The sequence below is a fragment of the Oncorhynchus clarkii genome, chromosome 7 (assembly GCF_045791955.1).
Source record: "Oncorhynchus clarkii lewisi isolate Uvic-CL-2024 chromosome 7, UVic_Ocla_1.0, whole genome shotgun sequence".
Lineage (NCBI taxonomy): Eukaryota > Metazoa > Chordata > Actinopteri > Salmoniformes > Salmonidae > Oncorhynchus > Oncorhynchus clarkii.
Window position 1 is genome coordinate 56,580,192 of NC_092153.1, and position 18,319 is coordinate 56,598,510.

Consider the following 18,319-nt stretch of genomic DNA (forward strand, 5'->3'; position numbering starts at 1 on the left):
TCTTATAATGGATTAATAATGGATTTAATTCAATTAAGTTGTGCATGGCAACCATTTTGTGCCAAGTGCTCAGCTCTGACATTCTCTCTTGTCTCCAGGCAAAGAGCTACTGGCTGGGGCCCAAATACAGCAAGGAGGGCCCTGAGAGCAACGACATCCGTCGCACCAACGTCCCAGACATCCGCGTGGCATACCGCAGTGAGACCCTGCTGGAGGAGCTCAACCTCATCACCCATGCTGTGCACAGCAAGGAGCTGGACAACATCGACGAGGAAGACACCCTCTCCATGGCCCCCGTTGGGGCAGAAGGACACTAAATCAACAACCCCACCCCGACTTCTAACCCCCCCTCGGCCCCTCCCTGCATGACACTGAGGGGGTGCAGTATGAGTGCAGCTTGTTGTTTAACCTCTACCTCTTACCCCCTTATCTCCCTCCCACTAGGGAATTGGACTGTGCACTCGTCTCTCAGCTCTCTTGTACTAAAGCCAAGGATACAATGCTCCCTGAGTGGCCCCATCTCTCTGTCCGTGATGGGGGTGGTCAGTATGGACTCATGTTCCAGTCCCCCCTTCTCCCTCAACCCAGGTTCCCTCTTCAACTCTCTCTGGGTAGCCCCTGTTTTTCCTCTCTACTTCTGTTGACTCCTCCCTATCTCTCTAATGCTCACTGTGAGATTTCAATCAGCACGGTCAAGGTTGGCAGGGGGAACATCCAGTGCTTGGATTATTTTCTAATACACATATGGGAGGAGAGAGACTGTAGCCTGAAGTCTTTTTTTTCACCTCATCTGTTCTTCGATCAGTTCCTGGATCACTTTCTCTGTCACTTTGACCTCCTGACCCTTCAAACCAATACTTCTGCCCTTTGCTTTGTCATGTGACCTTGCACGAGAAAAAGGGTCCCACAGTTCAGCCTGTGATTTGTTGGCATGTTTGTACCCATCACCTATATTACACACACACACACACACACACACACACACACTGCACAGTTTAGCCGTCCTGAAAACTGCTCCTCTTCCATCACACAGTCGTGCTGCCTGAAGCTCATCTAGTTTAATATCTTCACAATGAAGTAGGGAAGCAGATACAACTTAACATAAATATTATGAGGGCGTTGTCCATGGGTCGCCTAACCTACACAACATGGACACACCTAAACAATGCATAGGTGAATGTTCCACCCCACATTGTTCCAACACCCGTTGCGCACTGATAGGAACAGTCACATGTAACTTAGAGTTTCATGGAAACCGCGGTAACAAACTTCTAATGTATGGACGTACAGAGTTAAGAAAAATTGAGAAAGGACCAAATCTGTGTGGCCTAGAAGCAGAAGTCGTGCACAATTCCAGTCTGTCTGCTGCTGGGTATCTGATGGCTTTCATCCTTCTCTGTGCTTCTGGAAGGTTGTAGGGATTTATTGGCTAAATGAGTCCTCTCGGCCGGTCTCCCTGATCTAAGTCAGCTCTGAATGAAATAGCAGGCAGGACATTCAGCAGAGAAACGGCAGCAGCCGTCAGGGCATGGAGCTGTGTACCTGACTGGTCTAGTGCAAACATTCCATTAAAGTAATATTAAGATCAATGTTATTTTTATTTAACAAATCACATTAGTTATAGAATATGCAGACAAAAATAGTAGATTTATACTATTCCATGGTGTGTACAATATACTAAATATCTAAAAAGGATATAGATACATGTGTCTATATCTAAAGAAAAGATATCAGTCTGGTAGTGGATGCTTAGAGGTGTGTATGATAAGAGATGTTAAACCACAGCTTTGTTTTCCAAGCACAAGTCAAGAAGAATGTCAGGGAGGCTCCCCTGTCCCCCTACAATTACCTCAACACTCAGTGTGTCTGTGTGTGTGTGTGTGTGTGTGTGTGTGTGTGTGTGTGTGTGTGTGTGTGTGTCGCTCCCACACACCCCTTTGAGACCAGGACAGACCCCGGGGACTGACCTCTGGGCCCACTATGTCAGTTATTGCATGCAGTGCCCTGTATGCACCAAACCAGACTTGCCAGGTGAAGGCCTTACCACTGCTAGCCTGTCACTCTCCGTTTTCATGCCTTGCTGCTACGCCTCACTCCTCATCAACCATAACCATAACACCTGTCCTCTTCAAGCTTAAGCATTTTTGCTGTCCTAACATCATGGAACTGATACCAGGCTTTATCCTTTATCTACCCAGGCCTTCCAGTGAAGTGGAAGAAGCGTTTTAGCAATGCTCTGCTTTGCCTGCATTTCCACCGTGCATCTGATGTTGTGCATGTCTGCATGGACCACTGTGTGGCCACGGGAGTGTCTGGGAAGATGGTTAAAGTGCTCTGTAATGTGAAAAAGCAACACATGACAATCCAAGGAAGCTGAACAACTGTCATGTATGAAGTATGTGTGCAGTCAATGATTGTTGTTAGTTTGAGTTCTGCAAAACAAACTCAAATCCAGCTCATCACTATGGCAACGCTCAAACCATGGAGAGACAAAGTTGCTTGGTTGTTATCAGCATCAAATGAACTCACCCCCATCAGTCATGGTTTTCTGTGTCACCAAAACAGATGTGATCTGTACCATAGGGATCCTATTGTAATTCCTAATTCTATGTTCTGTAAATTCACCCCCCATGTCACCCAACGAGCCTTCTCCTCATCGGACCTCTTCTGTGATTCAAACTGTGGGAGTTCTATTTGTACAGTCCTATTATTTGCCAAGACTGTTAACTACTGGGCCCTAGTTGTAAAATGTTCACCACACATTGCATACCATTACCTACCAGCCCATTTTAAAAACCTAAGTGTGACAAAAGCCACACAAAATATACGAGTAAATGTTTGAGAAACCAGATCATTTAGGACAAGCTGAACATGGGGATGGATTTAATATATAAAGTGTATTTTTTTAAAGGCTATGGAAATAAAAGGTTTATATAAACAGTATATCAATATCTAGATCACAAACTTGAAGTTTCGTTGCTGTAGATCATTTTAAACTGCCCTTATTTAAGCAGAGAGATGTATTTTGTCATATTATTATTGGCCTTGTCTTTCACTAGATTTACAATTGGACTCAATATTTCCATGTATATTCTTTTATTATTTAGTATTTTAATCGTTTTTCTGGTGTTCTTGTTGTGTTAGGACTGTTGAAGTGTTCCATGTAGCTCTCTCTCAGTAGAATATTGAGTGATGTTGATCAAGTTAGCTAGGGTTATTTGGAGGGGCCTTCATCAATGGTAGGACCCAGAGCCATAATGGGTATCCCCTCTGACATTTAACTCAGCCAGAGCTGCCTATATAATCTGGCTGTACATTCACACCTAAACACCCACTCAAACACTGTAATCCTTCCCACAGACATACAGCCATAGACTGGAACACTGTTTCTCTTTGATTGACCCAAAGAGGGCTTTAAAAAACAAGCAACCGTTTAGTACAACTTTTGATTTGATTCTTTGAAATCGTATTTTGCAGGGAATTAGAGGATGCATGGATGATTTGAAGGGTTTGTGTCTCGTCGTGTGGAGTAGGATGTGTGTAGTTACTTGATAAACGATCAGACATCCATGTTTAGATCCAGGTGTGGCTCACTGAGGGACCCAACAACTTCGTTGACCTTTACCTTTTCAGTTCCGTCCGCCCATTTCAGATTGTCCATCAGAGTTCGCAGATGTGTTCTTTCAAAACCTCACGAACTCCTGTTGTTGGTCTCCATCTGTAAAATGAGTTGAGTTTCTTTGCTTGTTTATAAACTACAATGCTAGCGAACCTGTTGGTTCTACTGGTGCCATAGACCATACTTTATCAAACCTCACTAAGGACTGCCATATGTATTTTTGTTCCAATCGAAAGAGCACACAAACAAAGTTGGAAGACATAAGTCAAATGCTGTTTGTTTTCTTGCACTGTGTTCAGTAGTGCAAAGAGTCTTGGGCAGTAGTGATATACAGTGTGTTGTCATCACAGAACACAAACCAATTAATCAGTCAATTATCACACTGCGAGTTTTGTTTTTTGTTCAATTGATTTTCTCATTGCAAAATCACATAGTATTCTTTTCACTTCATTATGTTTAATACAAAGAGTTTGTTGACTTGTTTTGTGCCTCCATTCATTCATTCAATCATTCATTGTTTTAGACATTTTAATGTTTTTCCATGAAAGGTTCTCTGCACGTGTTTTATTATTGACATGGTTGTCTTTCATTTGTTTAAGTCTATTGTAGTCACTATCATGACTTTAAATGAATGCCAATGTTTTACATTTACTCAAATGCTTCTGATATGGTACATGTGTAACGTCTGAAAAATGAAATAAAGCATGCTTATTCATCTAACGTGTTGTGTCCTACATCATTCATTCAGTTGTTGGCTGGTGTCATTCAGCTAATTTACTTAAGTCAAATAATACAAGTGATTTATATGGATAGACAGAGCCAACATTGAGATACATGATTAGTTTACAGAGATACAGACGGACTTACATGTCCATACATATCACTACCAAAATAAAATGTATATCAATTGATTACATTTCAGATACATCAAAAACAAGATACATAAAGTATTATATAACACTTAACATATATTTCTACATGTATAAATGGTGACTTGAATAAATTAATCAAGATCAATCATAGAATCAAGTGGCATCAACACTGGTTTGATACAATACATATGCTAAACATATTTAAGTTAAAACAGTTGATACAGAATATATATAGAGAGAATCTGTCTTTAAGTATTGGATCTTATCAAATGCACAAATAGTATTTTTACTAAATGTTTCTAACACTAGAGCTTTGATACGTCCGCCCTACATACTTCTAACTCAACTCTGCTTACTTTGTTTTCAGTGTATATAATCACTATTTTCTCTACTGCACAGCGGAAATTTGTAGCTTGAAGCTCAAGGGTTGAAACTTCATGTCCCGACTCGTCTGTGACTCTCTGGTCATCTTGTCTTCTCCCGTCCTAAGGCTCTATGGGCCTTACCTCACTGGCAAGCTGGAGTGGAAAGGAAAAACAAATCAGTTTGTTACCTGTCATGTACAAGGATATAAATCAACAGTTTTACTGCTAAAGACAGAGTGGTGTGGGACTTACAGCCATGGCAGACTTGATGTTCTGGAGCTGGAAGAAGACCCGCCCCCCCTCCTCAGGACACACAATCTTCAGCTCCTCTCTTGTCATCCCCAGGAGCATGGAGCCACTCAGCACACCCAGACAGCGCACCGTGCTGAGAGAGAGGGAGGAATGAACAAATCATGGAAAAGAGATACAATACTTATTGTAATTTTCTCATGCTCACTTTATAACTACTGTAGTCAATCACATGTATGCATACAGAGATCAATAATCTATAGTTAATGTGATTGGGAGTTTGAGTGCTCTTACATTTTACTGAAGCCCTTGTGCTCCAGCCAGGCCTTCACTTGGTCAGGCTTGGACCTCTTGGTTAGGGAGGGAGGACCACTGGTTTCCTAACGGGGGGGGGGGGGGATAAAGTCTTGATAATTACACACTAATACAGTGCACTAAACACATGGAGCTCGATTCAGACTTAGGAAATCTATTACTTTTTTTGCGTTTTGATTGAAGCACTTCTCAGTATTTGGTAATCAGACTTAAACTATATATACAAAAGTATGTGGACACCTCTTCAAATTAGTGGATTTGGGTATTTCAGCCACACACATTGCTAACAGGTGTATAAAGCCGAGCACACAGCCATGCAATCTCCATGGACAAACATTGCCAGTAGAATGGTCTTACTGAAGAGTTCATTGACTTTCAATATGGCACCGTCATAGGATGCCACCTTTCCAACAAGTCAATTCATCACATTTCTTCTCTGCTAGTTGTGCCCCAGTCAACTGTAAGTGCTGCTAGTTTGAAGTGGAAACGTCTAGGAGCAGCAACGGCTCAACAGCGAAGTGGTAGGCCACACAAGCTCACAGAACACGAGTGCTGAAGCGCGTAGTGCGTAAAAACTGTCTGTCCTATGTTGCAATATTTACTACCGAGTTCCAAACCGCCTCTGGAAGCAACATCAGCACAAGAACTGTTCATCGGGAGCTTCATGAATTGGGTTTCCATGGCCCAGCAGCCACACACAAGCAGAATATCGCCATGTGCAATGCCAAGCGTTCGCTGGAGTGGTGTAAATCTCGCCGCCATTGGACTCTGGAGCATTGGAAACGTGTTCTCTGGGGTGATGAATCACACTTCACCATCTGGCAGTCTGATGGACAAATATTGGTTTGGAAGATGCCAGGAAAACTCTACCTGCCCCAATGCATAGTGCAAACTGTAAAGTTTGGTGGAGGAGGAATAATGGTCTGGGGCTGTTTTTCATGGTTTTGGCTCCTTAGTTCCAATGAAGAGAAATCTTAACGCTACAGCATACAATGACATTCTAGACGATTGAGTGCTTCCAACTTTGTGGCAACAGTTTGGTGAAGGCCCTTTCTTATTTCAGCATGACAATTCCCCCATGCACAAAGCGAGGTCCATACAGAAATGGTTTGTCAAGATCAGTGTGGAAGAACTTGATTGGCCTGCACAGAGCCCTGACCTCAACCCCATCAAACACCTTTGGGATGAATTGGAACGCAGACTGCGAGCCAGGCCTAATCACCCAACATTAGTGCCCAACCTCACTAATGCTCTTGTGGTTGTGGTCCTTGCAGCAATGTTCCAACATATAGCGGAAAACCTTCCCAGAAGAGTGGAGGCTGTTATAGCAGCAGAGGGGGGACCAACTCCATATTAATGCCCATGATTTTAGTATGACTAGCAGGTGTCCACATACTTTTGGTCATGTAGTGTACCTACATGACCAAAACAAGCTTTTTGGGAGTAAAAACGGAGAAACGCCCAGGTATATAATTAAAACATTCTGGAGTGCATAAATCAACTAGGTAGGTTGAGCCAAATTTCATCCCCGTAAATTGTGTAAACATACAATTAAAATTGGGAATAACAGCAGAGCTATTTATAGCCTAATTCACTGTGGAAAAGGGGCCGAAATACATGTCATGTTGAGATGAATTATAGTTTGCTTACATATGACGGGCTTCACATTCGTCTCCAGCAATAAGGAAAAATCATCTGAAACATTTGTAATTACAATCCCCTTCTCCAAACGTATAACTAATTTAACTAGCTCTTATCAATGTATACTTTACAGTGCATGGAGAATGGCGTTATTTCTTTTTGAAATAGTAGATGTTTTCTCACTTGGAACTGACAGGTGCTCAACCTTATTCATGGTTTCCTCGCGAGTAAAGGTGTTGGAATTATGAGGGAATTAAGTCAAGGTCAGAACAGGTGTATCTCTAGACACACCTCTGCCACACCTCCATTTTTCTGTGTTCACCTCCCCAAACTAATATCTGGCTGTCACATGCATTTCCTCATGCTTAAGATGAAGGTCAGAACACGCAGAGAGAAAGTGAATAAGGGAAAGGGAATAAAGTTCCATTTGCGCAGGCGTAACACGGGTCTGAGTTCCCCACATGGAGCATACACAACATAATAACACACAGCAGGCGTTCCAGTATAAAGTGTTGCTGGGTGTTGGGGTATCTTGCCTGCTTTTCCTGCTCCTTGTCCACTGACTCCAGTATGTTGTTGGGCACAAAGCCCTGCTCTCCTCTGTCGCTCCTTACTTTCCACCATTTCTTGGACATGTCCAGTAGCTGTGGAAGCACAGAGCACACAAATGCTTCTGTCAAAACCTCCTCTTGGGCGGGCGGGCAGACAGACAGCAGACAGACAGGCAGACAGACAGACAGGCAGGCGCCATGCAGACAGACAGACAGGCAGGCAGGCAGGCAGGCAGGCAGGCAGGCAGGCAGGCAGGCAGGCAGGCAGACTTCAAAGTGCTCACCTGAACCACTTCTCCCTTGGAGATGCTCAGCTCTCTGTTGTTCCTTGCAGTGAAGTCATACATCACACGCATGTAACTGGAGTTTGGCTCATCTGGACTGAAAACACATACATAGAACTATAGACACACACAGAACAACATGTATCCATAATGCTTCCATGGCTTTTAAATAGTTTATAATTGTTTCTTAATGCATACCGTGATGGTGAAGGCTTCCATTGGGCCGAACTCTACAGGGGAATATTTTGAAAGAACTTATCGAAAGAAACCTTATTGAAACTACCCAGCCTATAGAGAACTATAATATGCAGCTCACTGGGTATTTACCTTTTCAGGGGTGGAGAATGGACTCTGACTCTGATTCTGACTCTGCTGCCTCCTCTCAGGAGCTCTCTTCGATGGCTCTCTCCCTGGGGGAGAGTGGGTCACCTCTGGGGGCTGCCAACCATCGTAGAACTCCAGAGTGTAGGTAGGGATGTCCTCATCATCCTCGGGCCATTTTGTACTGATAACCCATCAGGGACATAGGAAGCCATTGTCAAAATGTATGGAAGTACATTTGTATGCACAGAGCACCCTTGACTGACAGTAACTCCCACAATTCCCTGATAAACTACTAATCACTGATTCTCACCTGGGGATGTTCCAGGCGTCTCCCAGTGACTGCCACAGCTGGTCCTCCTCAGGGGTGGCTTCCTCACTCAGCAGACGGATACACTCAGGCTCCAGCAGGGGCGCCACGATGGTGGGGGGCAGCTCCTCAGGGCAGTGGGATACCACCTGGAGGAGGGAGGGGGTAGCGGAAGTGGTGGGAAACAAGCGCACGGAACTCATTGATGGGAAGTTATCATACACTGTCAATTCATTTGCTCATATGATCAAATGGGACAGAAGGTAGGCAGGTTCAAAACATAACGTTGAAAAATATGATCATGGGTGAAGCCCTGTGTTGAAAACAAAGATCGAGTAAGCAGTAACTTACAAATGCCAGGGTGGAGAAGAGGCAGTGGACGAATTCCGGAGCGCTGGGATTATTAATCTTTCCATTGAGCTCCCCCTATCACAGTGAACAGACAAAAGGTACTGGATTAAGCTCTCATATTAAATTAATAGCATTTATTAAATCATGAGTCCACAACAAAAAAATAACAGAGATATTTGAATACACACCAGAAGGTTGAACCCGTATTTGATTTTGTGGAGACAGATTTTAAACTCCTCTGCTGGTGGCATGCCGTCAATGCCTCGGAAATGAAACAAATGGCATCAAAAAACTCAAACCTTAGACCATATTTTTCCCAATGTCATCTTGCACCTGAATATGGGATATCCTAGGGGTTAAATAATGGGTTCAGGTGGGGGAGCCAAGATTAGGTTTAAGGTTATTCCAAGTTTTGGTTACCGAACTAACCCTAAACCTAGCTTCATGTCCACACCCCAGCTCAACCCCTATCCATTACCCTGACCCTAACCCTAGCTTCATGTCCACACCCCAACTCAACCCTCTCCCTTTCCCTATCCATAACCCTAACCCTAACCCTAGCTTCATGTCCACACCCCAACTCAACCCTTACCCTATCCATTACCCTGACCCTAACCCTAGCTTCATGTCCACACCCCAACTCAACCCTTTCCCTTTCCCTATCCATAACCCTAACCCTAACCCTAGCTAACCCTATCCATTACCCTGACCCAAACCACCATTACCCTGACCCTAACCACCATTACCCTGACCCTAACCACCATTACCCTGACCCTAACCACCATTACCCTGACCCTAACCACCATTACCCTGACCCTAACCCTAGCTTCATGTCCACACCCCAGCTCAACTCTTACCCTATCCATTACCCTGACCCTAACCCCCATTACCCTGACCCTAACCACCATTACCCTGACCCTAACCCTAGCTTCATGTCCACACCCCAGCTCAACTCTTACCCTATCCATTACCCTGACCCTAACCCCCATTACCCTGACCCTAACCACCATTACCCTGACCCTAACCACCATTACCCTGACCCTAACCACCATTACTCTGACCCTAACCACCATTACCCTGACCCTAACCACCATTACCCTGACCCTAACCACCATTACCCTGACCCTAACCACCATTACCCTGACCCTAACCACCATTACCCTGACCCTAACCACCATTACTCTGACCCTAACCACCATTACCCTGACCCTAACCACCATTACCCTAACACTTACTTTGGTTTATCATACCCTTATTCTACATTTCTCTTTGGACACATACAGTAGCTCTGGCCCAATTTAACCACTGGTGTAGCCTTTTTTGGAATAAGGGGAAATACATTTCTAAATCACCTTTATCCTTGTTCTTCTTCTTTTTTTTCTTTTTTTTCATCTCGGCTTTGGCTGCTATAGCAGCGACTTGGCCCATAAACATCTCAATATCATTGAAAATATGATTCAAGATGTCCTGTGGAAAAAAACAAGAAAATGTTGTACAATATTCATATGCAACCCACTAAAAGTACTTTAAGCAATCGTCCACAGTACTGCTAACATTAATAATGTATTAATATAGGCAGAGTACTGACCACATTCCTATCAGTCTCTGCGTATGGGCGTGGATGAGAGACAGGGGCTGTCTCGGGCTTGTCCTCCATAAAGAGGGGTTGGACTGAGGTTTCCTTCCTGTGAGGAGAGGGCTCTTCTCTGGGCATGGGCGGTGTAGGTGTAGGTGTAGGATCTTCATCTATTGAACACACACATTAATAAATACAGAACTGATTTGATTTCAAGATATTTGGCATCACCTTGACTAAAGCTATTCATCTGTCATTAACATTGGAAACAAACCCTTGACCAAATCGTCTCAGGGTTTCTTACAGTGATCTAGACAAGCTCACAACCGTAGTCCTCTTGATCAATGGTTTCCAATGACTACAGAGGTATTTTGGGTTGGAGCATGCCATTGACTTACCATAGTCCGGTGCGCACCATTGAGCTGAGGGTTCTTCTGGAGGAGTCCATTCTCTCTGCTCAGGGGGTGGGCCAGTTTTCTGATGATTCCTAACAATTTGATGGCCAGACATAACTTCTAGATTGACCCTGCTAGAGAGGAGAAGAGGTTTACCCAGAGAAAATGAGCATATAATGTGATAACCTACAGTAAACCACCAATTTATACGCATTTGTAGACTGTTATTACCTGTTGTTGCTGTGATTGCTAAAGTCATCTCTCTGGTGAGGGAGTGCTCTCTCTAGGTCCCGTTTAATGAAATCGGCCTGAAATGAATCACCAACATCCATTTAAAACCATTTTGAAACATGAGAGTAACATAATGATCATAATACAGGCTGGTGACAAGGTCAGGGATAAATAACAGTCTCCTCACCCGGAGGTCCTCACACTGGAACATGAAGACACTGGTGGTCCTCTTGCTGCGGTCCTTGACGGTCGCGGTCAGCAGGGAGTTGTACACACAGCTGTCCATCACAGCCTTCAGCTCCACAATGCTGCTCAGAGGCAGTGACTCCAGCTCCTCCTAAACCCCACACAGGGAGAGGGGAGAGGGGAGGATGGGGAGAAGGGAGGAGGGGGAGAGGGGAGGAGGGGGAGGTGATAAGAGAATAGTAGGTCATGAATCAGAACTGATAGAGATTTTTAAGCCATCTGTACATTTGAAAAGGCAAAGATAAATGTAAAACGACAAACAGAAACCATAACTATTACTGCCTGTATGTTGTGTACAGCCTGTTCGTTGTGTTGTGTACAGTATGTATGTTGTGTTGTGTACAACCTGTATGTTGTGTTGTGTACCGTATGTATGTTGTGTTGTGTACAGTATGTATTTTGTGTTGTGCACAATATGTATCTTGGGGTCACTTAGAAATGTCCTTGTTTTTGAAAGAAAAGCACATTTTTTGTCCAGATTATTAATGGAATATCTACATAGGCTTATAGAGGCCCATTATCAGCAACCATCACTCCTGTGTTCCAATGGCACTTTGTGTCAGCTAATCCAAGTTTATCATTTTAAAATGCTAATTGATCATTAGAAACCCCTTTTGCAATTACATTAGCACAACTGAAAACTGTTGTTCTGATTAAAGAAGCAATAAAACTGGCCGCCTTTAGACTCGTTGAGTATCTGGAGCATCAGCATTCGTGGGTTCGATTACAACTCAAAATGTCCAGAAACAAAGACCTTTCTTCTGAAACTCATGTATATTCTTGTTCTGGGAAATGAAGGCTATTCCATGTGAGAAATTGCCAAGAAATTAAAGATCAATGTTTAATGTTTAGCGTTCAGCGAAATAACAACACAATGTCAAATACAGGTAGCCTAGTCAAATAATAAACAGCCAATCACATTAACCGTTACTCTCTCGCGGGGAACCTTCACTCTTGAGCAGACATTTAAAAACGAAACATGACAATTTGAAAAATAAGCCAGTTTTTTGAGCGAGAATAAAGACAACTTTCGAGTAGTGAGACATGTATAAAAGCAACCGATACCGTTAATAAGAAGCATCTTATATGGTGAGCAACTGATTGGCTAGGACAGGCAAGCCCCATACTATTGTGGAGGACTTAATTCTTCCTGCTGCCGCAGATATGGCTGGGACAATGCTGGGAGAAAAGGCCAAAAAAACTATATAGACAATGACTTCATCAAACAACACTGTTTCACGACACATCTGAGATGTTTCGAAACAATTAGTGCTTTGCATACAAGCTGGACTTGTATGCAAAGACGTGACGGGCCTGGCACATCTCCTGGTATATGTCTGTTGCGTTTATGAGGGGTCAATTAAGGAAGACATCCTCTTCTTCAAATCACTGGAAACCAGGACAACATGATTTTTATATATACAGTGCCTTGCGAAATTATTCGGCCCCCTTGAACTTTGCGACCTTTTGCCACATTTCAGGCTTCAAACATAAAGATATAAAACTGTATTTTTTTGTGAAGAATCAACAACAAGTGGGACACAATCATGAAGTGGAACGACATTTATTGGATATTTCAAACTTTTTTAACAAATCAAAAACTGAAAAATTGGGCGTGCAAAATGATTCAGCCCCCTTCAGTTAATACTTTGTAGCGCCACCTTTTGCTGCGATTACAGCTGTAAGTCGCTTGGGGTATGTCTCTATCAGTTTTGCACATCGAGAGACTGACATTTTTTCCCATTCCTCCTTGCAAAACAGCTCGAGCTCAGTGAGGTTGGATGGAGAGCATTTGTGAACAGCAGTTTTCAGTTCTTTCCACAGATTTCGATTGGATTCAGGTCTGGACTTTGACTTGGCCATTCTAACACCTGGATATGTTTATTTTTGAACCATTCCATTCCATTGTTCCATTGCTTTATGTTTTGGATCATTGTCTTGTTGGAAGACAAATCTCCGTCCCAGTCTCAGGTCTTTTGCAGACTCCATCAGGTTTTCTTCCAGAATGGTCCTGTATTTGGCTCCATCCATCTTCCCATCAATTTTAACCATCTTCCCTGTCCCTGCTGAAGAAAAGCAGGCCCAAACCATGATGCTGCCACCACCATGTTTGACAGTGGGCATGGTGTGTTCAGGATGATGAGCTGTGTTGCTTTTACGCCAAACATAACGTTTTGCATTGTTGCCAAAAAGTTCAATTTTGGTTTCATCTGACCAGAGCACCTTCTTCCACATGTTTGGTGTGTCTCCCAGGTGGCTTGTGGCAAACTTTAAACAACACTTTTTATGGATATCTTTAAGAAATGGCTTTCTTCTTGCCACTCTTCCATAAAGGCCAGATTTGTGCAATATACGACTGATTGTTGTCCTATGGACAGAGTCTCCCACCTCAGCTGTAGATCTCTGCAGTTCATCCAGAGTGATCATGGGCCTCTTGGCTGCATCTCTGATCAGTCTTCTCCTTGTATGAGCTGAAAGTTTAGAGGGACGGCCAGGTAGATTTGCAGTGGTCTGATACTCCTTCCATTTCAATATTATCGCTTGCACAGTTCTCCTTGGGATGTTTAAAGCTTGGGAAATCTTTTTGTATCCAAATCCGGCTTTAAACTTCTTCACAACAGTATCTCGGACCTGCCTGGTGTGTTCCTTGTTCTTCATGATGCTCTCTGCGCTTTTAACGGACCTCTGAGACTATCACAGTGCAGGTGCATTTATACGGAGACTTGATTACACACAGGTGGATTGTATTTATCATCATTAGTCATTTAGGTCAAGATCCTCACTGAACTTCTGGAGAGAGTTTGCTGCACCGAAAGTAAAGGAGCTGAATAATTTTGCACGCCCAATTTTTCAGTTTTTGATTTGTTTAAAAAGTTCGAAATATCCAATAAATGTCGTTCCACTTCATGATTGTGTCCCACTTGTTGTTGATTCTTCACAAAAAAATACAGTTTTATATCTTTATGTTTGAAGCCTGAAATGTGGCAAAAGGTCGCAAAGTTCAAGGGGGCCGAATACTTTCGCAAGGCACTGTATATATATTTTTTAACCCAATTGGTAGTAGTTACAGTCTTGTCTCATCGCTGCAACTCCCGTACGGACTCGGGAGAGGCAAAGGTCGAGAGCCATGTGTCCTCCGAAACACAACTCACTGCTTCTTGACACAATGCACAGCCAACCCGGAAGCCAGCTGCACCAATGTGTTACACCGTACACCTGGCTACCTGGTAAGCGTGCACTGCGCCCGGCCCGCCAGCTTTGTGACATCAAATGGACTTTGATGGTCAAGCTGTGTTGGTATCTGTACTGATGGCGCAAAAGCCATGACAGGAAGACATAGTGGAGTGGTAACGCGCGTGCAAGCTTGGGTACACTGCAGCATCCACCGAGAGGCTCTTGCTGCCAAGGAAATGCCTGACAGCTTGAAAGACGTTTTGGACACTACAGTGAAAATGGTTAACTTTGGTTTAAGCAAGGCCCCTGAACTCTTGTGTATTTTCTGCACTATGCAATGATATGGGCAGCGACCATGTAACGCTTTTACAACATACGCTGGTTATCAAGGGGCAAAGTATTGACACGTTTTTTTAATAGAGAGACGAGCTTAAAGTTGTCTTTACTGACCATAATTGTCACTTGTCTGACCGCTTTCATGATGACGAGTTTCTCACACAACTGGTCTATCTGGGGGATGTTTTTTCTCACCTGAATGATCTGAGTCTAGGATTACAGGGACTCTCCTCAACTATATTCAATATGCGTGACAAAATTGAGGCTATGATTAAGAAGTTGGAGCTCTTCTCTGTCTGCATTAACAAGGACAGCGCTCAGAGCTTCTTGCCTTGGCAAATCGCGCTGTAAGGACATCGATGCCCTTTGCAACCACGTACCTATGTGAGAGTGGATTCTCGGCCTTCACTAGCATGAAAACTAAATACAGGCACAGACTGTGTGTGGAAAATGATTTAAGACTGAGACTCTCTCCAATACAACCCAACATTGCAGAGTTATGTACATCCTTTCTAGCACCCCCTTCTCATTAACCTGTGGTGAGTTATTCACAATTTTTGATGAACAAATAAAGTTTTATATGTAAGATGGCTCAATAAAGAGCAAATTCATTGATTATTATTATATTATTATTTGTGCCCTGTTCCTATAAGAGCTCTTTGTCACTTCCCAAGAGCCAGGTTGTGACAAAAACGGTATCTTATAGTGTGTTATAGTGTGTGTTATAGTGTGTAATAGTGTGTGTGTGTGTGTGTGTGTGTGGCAGGTTTACATGACTGCAACAACAAAAAAACATTTGAGAGTGCGCTGACCCTGGTGCCAGAGGGGGTACACAGCTGGAGGTTGAATGTTTGAAGGGGTACGGGACTATAAAAAGTTTGGGAACTACTACACTTAATATCTGCTAGTGAACTATGGGTATAGCTTTGCCCACCTAATGTTGTAGTGTCAAGTGTAAAGTGTGTGCACCAACCTTGGTCTCGATGTCTGTTAGCAGCAGGTTCCCATCCCGCACCTCCAGGACCATGTCCTGCCCCCACACCCTACCCATCCCATCCAGTATATTCAGCCTCTCAACACAGTCATTCACATCACACACCTCCCCACCATCCAGGTCACAGGTGAACAGATGCTGGAGAACAGACACAGGGTTTATATAAGCATATGATATCACAGAAATAGCTGAGTATCTATTGTGATCAAAGGCAGACCATTATCATGGCTAGATGATGAGCATAGTAAAATCATATTGGATAAACCAAAACGATACCTCTACTCTATAATGGAATTTGTCCATAATCTTGGTGATAGAGTCTGCATACTCCTTCCTCTGCACTGATGGGATACATGGAATGATTAACCCGTTATGCATGGTTGCTTTTCACAAAACAATCTATAATAAACAATGCTTTAGGTAATCAGTTTCAATTTCTCAAGGTCAATAGTCAATGTTAATGGTCATGTTTTCTCTTTACTTACTATATATTGACTTGGCACTTGGTCTGGACAGATTTGATATCTGTGATGACCGATCATCCACTGAATAGCCACTGCCAGAAGAAAATTGAGAGAAAAGCATAATATAGATTCAATTTCAGAGACAGAATATACAAGAGTTAAGAAGAGAAAGAAACATAAACGGGTTATAGCCACAATGCAAGCACACAAGAGAACACCTACTTGGACTGGATGGACTGGACAGATCCTGCGTAACTGCTAGAGTCAAAGCCATAGGGACTGTTAGTCCTGTACATCCTTAAACACCTTGTTCACCCAACTGTAACACAAGGAGACATCGAGACAGTAAAGACAGGAGAACACCAGCACAACCTCAACCACAAGAGCGTAATACAACTACTGCTGCAATTGCAACTGATACTTAATTCCACCTTATTGGCTAGTGATAGAGTAACATAAATCACTCACCTGTGATTGTTGTTATTGTCATGACTATATTCATTTGATTTGATACAGGATGTGCTATGAATGAGTAACATCAGACTCCAGAGCTGAGCTGAACCACGAGGACAAACCTTTAGTCGTCACACCTCATAAACCCTAGTGTTAATCATTCATTATGTTTTTACAGGCAGTACAGCGCACTGTATGTATAGCCTAAAGACCATGTTTAGACGTTTACAGTATATTAGTTGTGTACTATTGCAATAGATCCCAAAGGAAACAACAACTTGAAACCAGAAACCTCAAAGCTCTGTGAGCTTCTGTGATATCTTAATTTATATGATTGAGATGTGCAAACACACATGAACAGTGCAAACAACAAATCTTAATTACATTTTCCATCCACCCTATTAGTTGAAACGAAAGCAACACAAGCGGCTGAAAATGTTGATATTGTTTGAAGTAAAGTCAAACATTGATCCGTTAAGCATTAATAAATGACAGAAGACGGTTTATCATGGTTTATTATAGGTTAGCTATGGATTTGACACCTAGCAACACATCATATTTTTATCATCACATCCCAATGCTAATTAGGGCTAGCTATGTACATAGTTTCAATATAAGTCAGCTTACAGCAGGTTAAGGGGGCCTATATGTTGTATAAGTAAGCATTTGAGATACTCATACACTAACTCAGCTATATTAAAAAATGGTTTAAATCAACACTGGACTCATTAGCTGATCAAACTCTCACCAGGAAAAACACTGAAAACAAACACAGGACAACCTATGGTTTATAGATGTTACAGGTACCTTACCTGTTGTATCCGCCAATGTATTTTCTGTGTTATTTGTTGTGGATAAATGTATTTGTCTCTTCTACTTCAAAGCCGATACCACTCATATTTCAGGCCTGGGTTTTTATTGCGGAACAAATACTTCCAAGATTTAGTACCACATAAAAGACAAGGGCAAAGTCCAGAGTCAAGAGCACATTGATCCAATAGAGGGACAGCACTCAATAAGGTGTTACTGTTGAGACAAATTCCTTATGGGAGAAAATGCCAGAAATGCTCCACGTTGGGAATATCTTTTATGCCTATTGTAAAAATCTCTCTCCCTCTCCCCTATGTAGGACCTTGTTCAACTCTTTGAGTATCTACAGGTGTGTAATCCTGCTCTGCTGACTCCTTAGATTGCTGCAAGTGCTTCTATATTGGAATCTGTAATGATAATACATATAATTGAGACATGCCATTTAGTCAGAAACTTACTTGTATTATGGTGCATCTCTTTCCATAGGAGGCTCTGCGGCGAGAGGATTCTCTGAAACAGAAGCTGTCTCTACTGCAGCACACCACCTCTACTCTACTGCTCTCACATGACAATGTCTGGAAGGTTAGGACCTGGATCTCTTATACACTGATGTGATTACTCTATTTATATATCATACTCTGTTTCATGAAGTGACTGCCATGAAGTTGACAGTAGGTTGGTGTAGTGTGTCATAGATGTTGACACAGGAGTGAAAATTAATTCCTGTCCCGTCTTGTATTGTATCTCGTTTAAACTCAGCTC

General features: G+C 42.7%; 2 protein-coding genes across 6 annotated transcripts in view; one reads left to right on the forward strand and one right to left on the reverse strand.

Annotated features, from left to right (window-relative positions):
- LOC139413510 (AMP deaminase 2-like) overlaps nucleotides 1-1,692 on the forward strand; it is a 50,800-nt gene extending 49,108 nt beyond the window's left edge. For all 4 annotated transcript variants that reach the window (XM_071160992.1, XM_071160990.1, XM_071160991.1 and 1 more), the window contains one exon: nucleotides 99-1,692. In XM_071160992.1, the coding sequence (XP_071017093.1) occupies nucleotides 99-317 (219 nt within the window). In that variant the 3' untranslated portion in view covers nucleotides 318-1,692. The remainder of the gene's footprint in view (nucleotides 1-98) is intronic.
- A 2,366-nt stretch (nucleotides 1,693-4,058) lies between these two features.
- LOC139413513 (epidermal growth factor receptor kinase substrate 8-like protein 3) lies at nucleotides 4,059-18,105 on the reverse strand. Of its 2 annotated transcripts, none has more exons than XM_071160996.1 (20): nucleotides 18,016-18,105; nucleotides 16,517-16,613; nucleotides 16,316-16,386; nucleotides 16,107-16,171; nucleotides 15,810-15,968; nucleotides 11,268-11,417; nucleotides 11,081-11,157; nucleotides 10,853-10,983; nucleotides 10,467-10,624; nucleotides 10,231-10,345; nucleotides 9,067-9,140; nucleotides 8,879-8,953; nucleotides 8,531-8,676; nucleotides 8,224-8,401; nucleotides 8,095-8,126; nucleotides 7,897-7,993; nucleotides 7,598-7,705; nucleotides 5,400-5,485; nucleotides 5,109-5,241; nucleotides 4,059-5,009 (listed from the first exon to the last, which is right to left on the reverse strand). In XM_071160996.1, the coding sequence occupies exons 2-20, from the start codon at nucleotides 16,588-16,590 to the stop codon at nucleotides 4,977-4,979; spliced, it is 1,962 nt and encodes a 653-aa protein (XP_071017097.1). In that variant the 5' UTR covers nucleotides 16,591-16,613; nucleotides 18,016-18,105; the 3' UTR covers nucleotides 4,059-4,976. The 2 variants fall into 2 exon arrangements, with proteins under 2 accessions (XP_071017097.1, XP_071017098.1); XM_071160997.1 differs by having other exon boundaries at nucleotides 4,854-5,009; nucleotides 10,853-10,980.
- Between the last annotated feature and the right edge of the window lie 214 nt (nucleotides 18,106-18,319).

Bases quoted from the DNA above. Each gene is read 5' to 3' on its own strand.
- LOC139413513 (XM_071160996.1), bottom strand. From the start codon at position 16,590: ATGTACAGGACTAACAGTCCCTATGGCTTTGACTCTAGCAGTTACGCA. The intron at 11,158-11,267 runs GTGAGGAGACTG...GATTCATTTCAG, and splicing joins TCCAGTGTGAGGACCTCCGG to GCCGATTTCATTAAACGGGA. The intron at 8,677-8,878 runs GTAAGTTACTGC...TCCCTCCTCCAG, and splicing joins TCTTCTCCACCCTGGCATTT to GTGGTATCCCACTGCCCTGA.